Source organism: Carassius auratus, chromosome 6 (genome assembly GCF_003368295.1).
Source record: "Carassius auratus strain Wakin chromosome 6, ASM336829v1, whole genome shotgun sequence".
Lineage (NCBI taxonomy): Eukaryota > Metazoa > Chordata > Actinopteri > Cypriniformes > Cyprinidae > Carassius > Carassius auratus.
Window position 1 is genome coordinate 20450780 of NC_039248.1, and position 11498 is coordinate 20462277.

General features: G+C 33.8%; 1 protein-coding gene across 1 annotated transcript in view; it reads right to left on the reverse strand.

The window, feature by feature from the left end:
• Positions 1-2774: 2774 nt before the first annotated feature.
• Positions 2775-11498, reverse strand: part of LOC113100515 (pituitary adenylate cyclase-activating polypeptide type I receptor-like) — a 27794-nt gene continuing 19070 nt past the window's right edge. Inside the window, exons 4-14 of the mRNA XM_026265210.1 lie at positions 10575-10685; positions 10036-10136; positions 9787-9884; positions 6708-6840; positions 6108-6261; positions 5182-5242; positions 4990-5059; positions 4800-4891; positions 4553-4682; positions 4243-4284; positions 2775-3768 (exon numbers count right to left, since the gene is read on the reverse strand). Coding sequence (XP_026120995.1) covers positions 3580-3768; positions 4243-4284; positions 4553-4682; positions 4800-4891; positions 4990-5059; positions 5182-5242; positions 6108-6261; positions 6708-6840; positions 9787-9884; positions 10036-10136; positions 10575-10685 — 1181 coding nt within the window. The 3' untranslated portion in view covers positions 2775-3579. The remainder of the gene's footprint in view (positions 3769-4242; positions 4285-4552; positions 4683-4799; positions 4892-4989; positions 5060-5181; positions 5243-6107; positions 6262-6707; positions 6841-9786; positions 9885-10035; positions 10137-10574; positions 10686-11498) is intronic.

Genomic DNA, 11498 nt, shown 5'->3' on the forward strand with positions numbered 1-11498 from the left:
GTGCTTTGTGATGTATTATTATGGTATATATGTAAATGCCCCTACTCTTACGGTATTTTTCCACAAATTTGACATATTTATAAACGTACATAATTATCTGCAGTTTTACTGCCTTTGACATATTGTGTCCTTATACAAAAAGATTATTAAAAGAAAAGTTCAACGTCGTATTCACTTGTCAAAAACATTTAATGAGGTTTCAAAAAGTCTATAATGTGCAAAAACATTAACCATACATCCAACAAAAAATTATTTCACATCACAGTCAGTGACATATGCACAAAGAAAAACATAAAAAGCCAGTAACTCTCCACAAAAGCAAGTGTAGGTGCAGTAAACATCATCTAGAACATTTAAATGAATCTAGTCATTACAAGTCTGTCAAACCTCTGTATTATTAGTATTCTAAATCCTACATTCTTGTTTTGTGATATGTCAGTTGAAAATCCGAAACAAAGTTTCCACATGTAGTTTGCATGAGGTTACATTAAGTGTATCATACTCCATAAACAACAACAACAATGAATTTTCATATATTACATCTAAATCAATAGCTTATTCTACAGTATTAGTTATAATACATTTTCACTCACAAAAAAAAAAGTACATTTCTGTTTTGTGAAATATAAAACCCCACACATTTCCATCTCCATACCCGTGTAATGCTGACAGTTCACTTCGTTTCCCATCAGCCCATTTTTGTGTATAAATGTGTAGTGGTGCTTGCAGGCCCGTGTGCTGAAGGTTCAGTCATTTCTGTTGAATGAGGTATAAAATGTGCAAGTTTTCTGGTTCTGGGTAAGTCTGTGTGTAGAATCTGTAGCAGCACTGCAATCCCACTACTATAAATGAGAAGTATAAGAGAGGTGTTTTTTAGATCATTTAAAATGTCCTCAGCCTATTGTAGACTACAAAAAACACTGTAATAATTCCCGGGATATAATAAAAAAAAAATAGTCAAGATGTGTTTTAAGAAAGTGCACATGCTTGTTGGCCCTATGGGTAATACTCACTTATTTTTGTCACTGTGGTATTTTCTCGTAAAACAACAAACATATTGCTGTACATCAATATAATAAGCCACCTACTTTCTTCGTGTGCTTTAGCGCCCAACAGATCACAGGAAATGCATGCATCATTTAAGAGGAATAGCCAGCGATGCTGAGAACTGCACATTTAAACAACATTATCACCAAGAGCTCTTTAATCACAATTCTCGGTTTTTAAATAAACCCCAGCTTATGATGTGTGAAACAGCCGCAGTTACACACTAGCTTTTGTGTCATTTTGACATTTACAGTAAAAAGGAATCCTACTTGTTTCTCTGCACACAATCTGTCCACAATGTATTGCCAAAGCTTGTTTACTCAGAGAGTAACACGAGCGCACACTGATTGTGTCACTGAATTTGAGACAGATTTTACAGAAGTAACATCTCTTGAGAAGACGATGCTTTAATTGAATACACTGTACAGAATATTCAATAATTATTAGTCAGCTGCTTTTTATTTGCTAATCATAATTCTTTGTCATATGCTAAAATTACATTTATTGAAATCAAAGTCATTTTACACCTTGTACAGATGATAAGTGCCCTACATGGATAATAATAACTGATCCCACCTACTGTAGATCAAAATAACGTTTTGGAATCACCCTGCCTTTTTTAAATAATTTTTTTAAAACAATTATACACACTAAACATTCCACTTAAAGTCAAACTAAGATGATCAGTAATTACTCAAAAAACAAAACTATAATACAGTGTAGTTTTACATATAAATAAGTATTTATCATATTAAAACATTGAAATTTTTCGACCTTGTGTGCATTTTCTTTATCAGTAATCGTTTAAAAAACAAGGCATTTATTAAATAATATTTCACAGCATAATTTTATATATATATATATATATATATATATATATATATATATATATATATATATATATATATACTAACTAAAATGGGGGAAAAAACTGTAATGTATAATTATTATATACATTTTTATGTAAAACATTTATCCTCCAAAATAAACTTTTTTTTAAGTTTTTGGAATGATTACATATATATCAAATTACATATGCACGAACCTTTTTCTTTCTTTCTTAAGGATTACTGAAAGAAAACTGAAGGCCTGTAAAAAGATACGCCAAAGAAAAGAGAGGAACTAGCTTGAATTCTCTCAAGGCCTCTTAAGGTTTGCTGAAGCATAATGAATGTACTTTCAAAGAGGGATGCAGTTATGTGTTGCAGTTTGTCTTTGTAAAACCAAACTGATGTCTCTTTTGTGCAAAAAAAAGGCACTTTGAAGAAGCAAAAAAACATCTTCTTATGCAGTGACATCAGTCGCAAAGACATGCAAACTTGTACGGCAAATGACATATTAAGAGGTCAAATATTCAAAAAAATCTTCTTTGGAATCTTAAAAGTGCTCTATTTGTAAATGCTTTTGACATTAAATTACAAAATGAGCAAAAGATCAAATATGTGTCAGAACAGCTATAAGAAAATGCTCCAGCCTTTAAACAGAAAAAAATAAAATAAAATAGCTTATACAGAATTTATTTATTGATAAGAGTGTAATGTTTCATAATTCTTTGCTGTAAATTCAGTGTATGACAGCTAGTAGTCATAGAAGTGTGTGGGGGAAGAATCAACATGCATATTACAAATCTATTACACCCATATTACCCGGTTATATATAATGCCAACATTGTGGCATGAACTTGTTGTATTCTAACTGACATTTTCTGTACTAGCGGCTGTTTAAAAAAATAGGAACACATGTACAAACACAAGAGGAATCTACTCATGAAAACAAATTGACAAGTTAAGTTACTCACTGTTTTAATGAGGTTTTGACTATAAAAGATTCCAACACTGTGCCCAAGAAGCATCCAGAATGTGGATCCTTAAACTTCGTAGTCCTTAAACTTGATTTTTCCTTCAGTCCTTCATTCTACAGTTACAACATATGGAAATATTTACATATTAAATTGGTATTAGGAACTGGGGATGAGTTATTCATTAAGCTCCTGTGTGAAACATGTGGTTCCTTCTCCTTCAAAAAGGACTTTTCATGCCCCGCATCCCATTGCGGTGAGGTGGGCTACTGTCTTCGTCCTCTTCGATGATGCTTTGATGATCAAATACTGAGAATCTCGAACCGTCACAAATCTTCACAGACAGAGAAATGAAGCACGAGAGACTTGTGATGTTGATATGTACAAAAATATCCATTTTGTTCACCAGCTATAGCTTTCTGGATGAACACATCCTAAATACTGGATTGCTATGGAATCATTATTTCCCCTCGGTCTGTAATTCCATTCAGTTCGGATCAAATCTGATTCCTCCGTAAGTCTGTATCAAAGGTATCCATGTTTGCTTGGCACACAATAGACCATTGGTTGTGAGCTCCTCAGAGTTCTGTAGCAAAAGCCTGTCATCTATGGAGGGTTGACAGATATTATGGCTTCAACCGACACTATGCAGACTCAAAAGATGAAACAGGACTTGGATGTTGACGTAGGTTATTTTGTAGCTCTAGTTCTACGGAGTTTGGTCGTCTGAGCGCTCATGTGGCCGGTGTTTCAGCCTGCAGGCTGGACATGCGGATCTGTGAGCTGCTCTTGCTGAGGATGGAGAGCTGTGTGCCCCCGTTCACACCACTGCTGGCCAGAGACGGGTGCCTGTGCTTCATATCCACAGCAAAGTACCGGTTCACCGTCCAGCTGCGCCATTTTCGTTTGATTTCGGACTGCACCTTTGGGGAGAACTTCAGTGGGTTATTAAGCTGATTGGATCCTACAGGAGTAGATCTGCAGATCTATTTCCATGCTGCTCATGGACAAGCTTGAATTTTAAATCCAGCTGCTTAATAATTTACATGTATGGCCATGTAATGAGCACTGCAATGAGAAAGGGCCTCCAGAGACACTGCTTTATGCAAATAGAATGCAATTTGGATGTTTTCTAGGTAGAATTTATAATAAAATGCCAATGAATAAATAAATATATACATTTATATTAAAATGAAGATGACTTTATCCAAAACAGTTACTGAAAATAAAAAATTGTCAATTGCAATATTTTTTTTAAGTATTTTTCTAAAAAAAAAAAAAAAAAGCATACATGTATCTTGATTTTTCCCATTGGAGGTAACTGGGTTTGCTTTTCCCCCGTGCTAAACCAAATTGCACACTTTATTTCTCTTTTCAATAGCACTTAAAGGACTTACCTCTCCATTAAGAAAACAGTAAAGGACAGCTACTACAAAACCCTGAGAAGAAAAATGTAAATGTTTGAATAAAGCAGTAGCAATTATTATTATAATCTTGTTTAAGATATAAATGATGTGTAAATATAATGTACTGGATAAATGAAGGTGGAAGTAGTAATACTTTTTCAGTTCAGATGGACAATGACATCAAAATAATACAGTACATATACAATGATACAGTGCACACAATACACATGAAATCTAAGCAAATAAAAAAAATAATGTTGTCTCTTTCTATAAATATGACAAGACAAAAGGCGGCTTCTACCTGAAAGGAACCAAGACCAAGTTCAAACACGAGTCTTTCTCTTTTGCTGACATCTTCCGGTGTGAAAGCAAACACGGTATAGTGAATTCCAAATAGAGGAATGAGGAGAAGAGTGGAGCGAGCCAGACGCCTGTCAATCACACAACACACCGATCAAGCCATAAAAAGACTTCACATCTGATTGTAATGATGCTCATCTTAGAAACTGGAAAATATAAAAACATTGTGGTATATGTATATGACTAACAGATAAATGCTGGATTCATTCCCTCCAATATCTGGAGACTGCAGCTTCTGCACCAGGATTATAATGATGCCAATAAAGAGTATAAAGTTGATCTGAGAGCAAAAAAGACAAGACATATTGTGTATAATTATTTCAAGACATATTGTGTATAGTCAAAAGTCTATTGCGACGGAATATGTGCTATCCTTACCATGATGGAGGCAAGAACAGGACCCTTGATCACCCACCAGATGGCAGCGTTGTCATTAATATCCCAGCAACTGCAGGCAATGTCAGACATTTATCCAATTTGATTGGTTTTTCATTTTATTTTCAGCTTTTTTTTTCATTACATAACATATTAGTTTTTTTTATATTTGTATTAAAAAATCCTTTATCTTACCCAATGTTATCAAAATGAGCTCTTAAGACTGCCCAGACAGCCACACAGATTGTTGGAGTACCTGGAAAAACATGGACAATCAAAATAAATATGAGTAATTTCAGATTTTCACATGATATAACAAACACTTATTTTATGAATTGTTGCAAACAAATATTTTGCTTTATATATACAAAATATATGTATGAAATACATGTGTTTATTATGTATTTTTTATATTTACTAGATATGCCCTGACAACCAGGAAAACAAATAATAAGAATTTTTGTGAATTTAGTATTTTGTCATGTCATTACATTGTTTAAAGTATAAGACAAATTATACTTTATTCATATGTTACGCTATGTCCTCTAAAGGACATCGGGACTTTAAAAAGTCCTTTTTTTATAAAAAGACATGAATAGACGTGATTGTTTTAATCACAAATCAGTTTTCATTTTTTTTTATATAAAACTTTATGTAAAGATGATTCTCAACTATGTTATGAAAGATATTTTTTAAGACAATTTTTCTTAATGCAAAATGTGTGTAATATGGTCATAAACAAGTTATCCCAATGTATCTATAAATTGTATCTACTTTGCATTTTAATGTGTTTTTGGGGCAACATAGAATGAAAAAATAAGTGCAATAATTGGAGTGATAATTGGCAAGAGTTTAATAATAATATCTCACATTTCATAGGAATATTGATATGTAATTTTTTTCTATGGTCATATGTTGTGTTTCCAAATATGTTTAATAAGCATGCTTTAAGTCCCGGTGTCCTCTACAGTGGACATGTATGAAATTGATGTCCTGTTTAATTTTTTTTATTCATACATATTTTATATTTACATACATTATATATATATGTACATTATACTATAACGTTTTTATAGTGTTAGATATAATAACTCTATAAGCTACATTAACCCTGATCTTACCCCATCCAATAATGGTGTACCAGTAGAAGTATCTTTTCTCAGGAAAGAATGTCTCAACAAGCAGCGTAAAAAGATACAAGCCCTCGATAAACAGCCAGAAGTAGTTTGACAAAACACAATAATGAAAAAATACCATCACTGCTTTACACTCCACCTGCAAAAAGAACAACACAGAGTGAATACCACATAATCAAAACATTTATTTGATTCTGATTAACTAAAGCCTAATTTACATTTACATAATTTCGCTGGAAAATTAGTTTAAAGTCATCCAGGTTTGTAATGACATGAGGGGGAGTAAAAAAAAAACAAGTTTTGAGTCAGCTATCCCTTTAAAAACAGAAGAGTCGCATTGTTGCACAGGGAAACATTCAAAGCACATTCAGCTAGCTGGCCAAGCAAAAAGCAACTGTGAGGTGACTACAGAGACCTCATTATCTGAAGCAAATTAAAGCACATAACAGCAACACAAACGTGTCATTCTGAGACTAATTCCTTCCTCAAAGAAATGACATGGGCAACCCGGGATGTTAATGGGCCCATCACCATGACTGCCTGGGTATTTGTGTGCAGTGTGAAGAGAGAAAGACTGAGTCTCACAGTGTGTATAAAGCAATGGCTGCTGTCCTCCTCTGCATATAAAATGCCATCTTTAATGAAGACTGAAATGGCCCTCAGGATGAAGGACACAAACAAGTTCATATGAATGAAATTCCTGGTGCAATGCAGCTTCCTGAGGGCAAAGCCAACCACAATAAAGAAACATGCATTATACATTATATAACAGTATACATTATATATGTGCATCCTATATGTAAAGTGCTATTCAAAAGTTTTTTAAACAAAAAATATGTTAGAAAACAAAACATTATAATTATGCTCTATTTTAATATATTTTGTATTTCATTCCTGTATATTTGTAATTTATTTATGTGATAGCAAAGTTGATTTTTTTAAATATTTTATTTTCTTCACAGCCAATACTCCGTTCTTCAGTGTCACATGAACCATCATATAGTTAAAGAGCCAGTAAGATGAGAATTCTAAGCTTCCTATCACTGTTTATAAGTCCTGTACATTAGGTTTAAATCCCTCCAAGGTTAAAAAACATTGTCATTTTGTCAAAATATAATTTTAAAATTACCTCAATTCTCAGAGATCCCCAAACGGTTCGCGCGAAGCTGTTCAAAAGATTCAGTTTCCTTAAACCCCACCTTTCGGTAGCATACTGTGTTCTGATTGGTCAACTGACATAGTTTTGTTTAGTTGTTCCCGCACACAACTTCACGGTAAACAATGCGTTAGCATCTGTTTTGGGTGAATTATGTCTTATTCCTCTCACCGCGAAGCAAACAGTAAAATAAAAAACTTGAACAGTCTCGCTGCTTTTTCTTCTGTGTGGGTGTATTCAAGCCGCACGCTTCAGTTTGAATCTGAATAGATTTCACGCGGGGGTGTGGTCACATTAGATATAACGAAGGGAGACATGAAAAACAGGCATCACGTTGTTTTCATATGGATTACTTTATCACGGAATATTTTCGGCAGCACTTGTTTAGTTTTAAAGTAGACATGTCAAGCTTTCTATAAATATCTCTCTCATGTCTCTTCGTTGAGAATTCACGGAGTTACACTTCATTTTAATGACGTGTTTGTAAATGAAGATCAGCGCAAACAGGCTGCAGACAGCACACATACTGATAAGACGCTCGGGATAAAACAAAAACATAACTTCATAATCATACTTCGCGTTGTGATTCGTAGATGCTCGTTGGTCTAAATAAAGTTGGTAATGAACCCTCTTTTATGGCCAGACGCTTTGAAAATCCCGCCTTGTACTCACCGACATTAGAAAAGCAGTCATAAGTGAAATGTTGTGAACACAACAAAAGGGATTTGTTGTACTGCTCTGGTATTGTGGTAAAAATGAACTTTAGCCATTGGTTCTTCTGATCTTCATTCTTTGGCAGTGAAAATAAAACAAACTTGCCTTTACAATTAAAAACACACTGTCTCCTCGACATGATGCTCTCACACCAACCAGAGCGTCTGTGTGGGGGGTGGGGCAGGTCAGAGTTCCGTTTCTCCCAGGACGGTAGGCGGAGATTATTATGCAAAGTGTTCTAGTGACATACATAGAGATGGGCAAAAGATTTGAAATCTATAACGACTCGTTTCAGCGATTCAGAGTCGACTCCTTACTTTAGAAGCCAATAACTTTATAAATCGTGTACTTTTTGGTTTAATTACTTTGCACATTGTTTACACTGATGGCCAGCTACATCATACACTGTAATACAGGTAATTTTTGATTTCCCATCTGTGTGGCTCTTTAAAGATCACAGACCTTCAATATTGGACTTTTTCTTCCCTATTACCCTGAATTACATTATTGAATTAGTGGGCACGATGAGACCATCTCAAAGCCCTCTTGATATTTTACCTACCACTTTACTTTTAAAATCCATAAATCATCTTGGCCCATGTTTGGTTTCAATTTTAAACTTATCTCTTCAGCTGGGCCAGGTTCCTAGCTGCTTTAAGCATGCTGTTGTTCAGCCTATCTTGAAAAAGAACAATCTTGATGCAGCTTCATTTAAAAACTACAGGCCCATTTCTAAGTTCCCCTTTCTTTCTAAAATTTTAGAAAAGGTTGTTGCGAATCAGCTAAATAAGGTTTTGGATTCTCATAATATCTTTGATAAGTTTCAGTCTGGTTTTCATAAAAATCATTCAACTGAGGCTGCCCTCCTTAAATAATATTTTGATGGCTGCTAATGGGGGTAAATGCTCTGTGCTGGTTCTATTAGATCTTAGAGCAGCGTTTGATACCAGCGTTTTGATGGACCACTCCACTATGATTGATAGACTGAAAACAACAGTGGGCATTACTGGATTATCTCTGGATTGGTTTTCCTCCTATCTTTCAGACAGGAGTTTCTCTGTGTCCGAAAGGAACATATATGTCAGACTCTGCTCCTTTGTCCTGTGGTGTGCCCCAAGGTTCTGTGCTTGGCCCTCTGCTGTTCAGCCTGAATATGCTTCCTCTTGGGAAGATTATTGGTAGTTTTGGAGAAATATCATACCATTGTTATGCTGATGATATTCAATTATATTTATCTTTTAGCCCTGATAGGTTGGACAAACTGTCCTTGTTGCACAATCATTTAATTAGCAATATGTTTTTGTATGTTTTGTGTATGTGTGTATATTTGTATGTTATGTGCATGAGAATAACTGTTAAGTGTATGTTTTTTTTTTTTTTTTGTGAACCACTTTTCACAAAAAGTGACTTTTTTGTATGTGAAAAGTGCTATGGAAATAAAGCTTACTATCACAATTAAACAATTTGATATAACCTTGAATTTTTATTTATTTATTTTTTTTTATAAATCTTTGTCAGTATTATATTACAATATACAATTTGAAATGTCCAAAAAATTACATACTAATTCAATTTAGCTATTTTTAGGTGTTTAACTTAAATAATTATGCTCCAAATATAATTTACAAATGTGTATAAAAATATTACTGAAAGCTCTTTAATACCTATGTGCAGTTGTTTTTCTCAACACTTCACTAAGACAAATGTGTCCATGTATATAATTTAGTTTCCTCTGAAACTTAAGAATAGAATGAATGCTCATGACCTCTTTCTTGACCTGGGTTGACCTCTCACCTGAACCTGCAGAGAATGACCATGGCAGTGGTGAGAGACACCAGTGAGGTGCTGTAGCCCACAGTATAAAGAGCCTTTACTGACACATAGTACATGTCCTGCAAACAGAGGGAAGAAATGCTAACTGATGTCAATCTTATTCTATACAATAAATACATTTCTTTAGAGATTTTGGAGGCTGAAAGGGATTAGAAAACTTCGAAGGAGATACAGAAGGAACAGAAAGCAGGAAAAGTGAAGGACACTTACTGGACTTGTCCCATTTTCATTAAAAGGGCAAACATCTACGTAGTGAGGGAACATCTCTGACCAGCCCTCCTCGGTGCAGTTACGGCTGACCTTTCCAAACTCTACAAAAGGTGCAAAAAGGTGTTTCATGAAGTAAAAAAAGAAAGAATGAGGAGCCAAATAATAATAAATCTAATTATTTGGTGAAATATATAGACTTAAAAAAAATGAACAAAAAGTAGAAACTAAAATAGAACTATTTCAAGTTGAAGTACTAAAACGACAAAAACTAAAGCTGAAATAAAAGAAACAGAGCTAAACAGAAATGCAAAACACTAATACAAATGACAAATACTAAAACTTTAAATATAAAACTAAAACTGAATACTAAATTACCTAATTCTAAAAGTTCTATAAATAATACTAAAATACCACTGTTACAATCTAATTCTTTACATTATTCTGGTCTATAGATAAGGACTGATTCCCAGGCAAAAACCTTAGTCTGATTACTTAATATACTTTCTCAATAAGCCTTGAGTTATTGTTCATGTACTCACCATCATTCTGCTCACTCATGAATTCAAATAGCTCGGGACAAGGCATCCAGACCACTTGACCAATTTTTGCTGGCTCCCAGCAGGTGAGGTTGTCCCACATCCATCGGCAGACTAGAGGATTACGGGAAAACATGGAATATCATACAATTTAAGTTTGTACATTTTATGTATTACATGTAGCAATCATATATGCCATATGTTAATGTATGAAATTGCTCCAATTTCTAATAGGTTGCATATATGTTTTTAATTTATATGACGATATACTATATATATATATATATATATATATATATATATATATATATATATAATATACAGTATGTACATATATATTACAGTTGTGTATGGGGCAACTATTGTAATTAAACTTCTGGGTTTATAAGATCTCAAGATGAAAGTTTTGTGGTATCTCTGCCTCTGAACCAGTTTTTATTGGGGTATTTATGGCACCTGAGAATAGAAGAGCCTAGTTTAAGATATATTTAGGTGTGCTACTTGACAGCCATTCTTATGATTCAGTGAAAATCAGCGCAAATGACAAGAGACAAAAATAGGCTTCCATCTGCTTCAGTAAGGCGATAGATTGTAAGAATTTCTTCAAAACAATACCACAGCAGTTTAGAAAATAAAAATAAGATGCAACTCAAAAATATCACTTGAATGTTTTTTTCCCCAAATTGGATGTTAAAATAATTATTAACCATTAATTAACCATGTCGATCTTTGTTATTTTTTGTTATTCTCTCTCTTTCTCTGTTTTCTCTTCACATTATCACATGCTGTCGGCTTTATGATATATATATATTTTTTTTATTGTGTCTGCGTATGTGTATATGAGAATGCAGAACATCTTATTTATCCCTTTATCTATTTTTATTTGGGCATTGCTCTTCAATAAATCCCTCTAGTGATATATTCAGA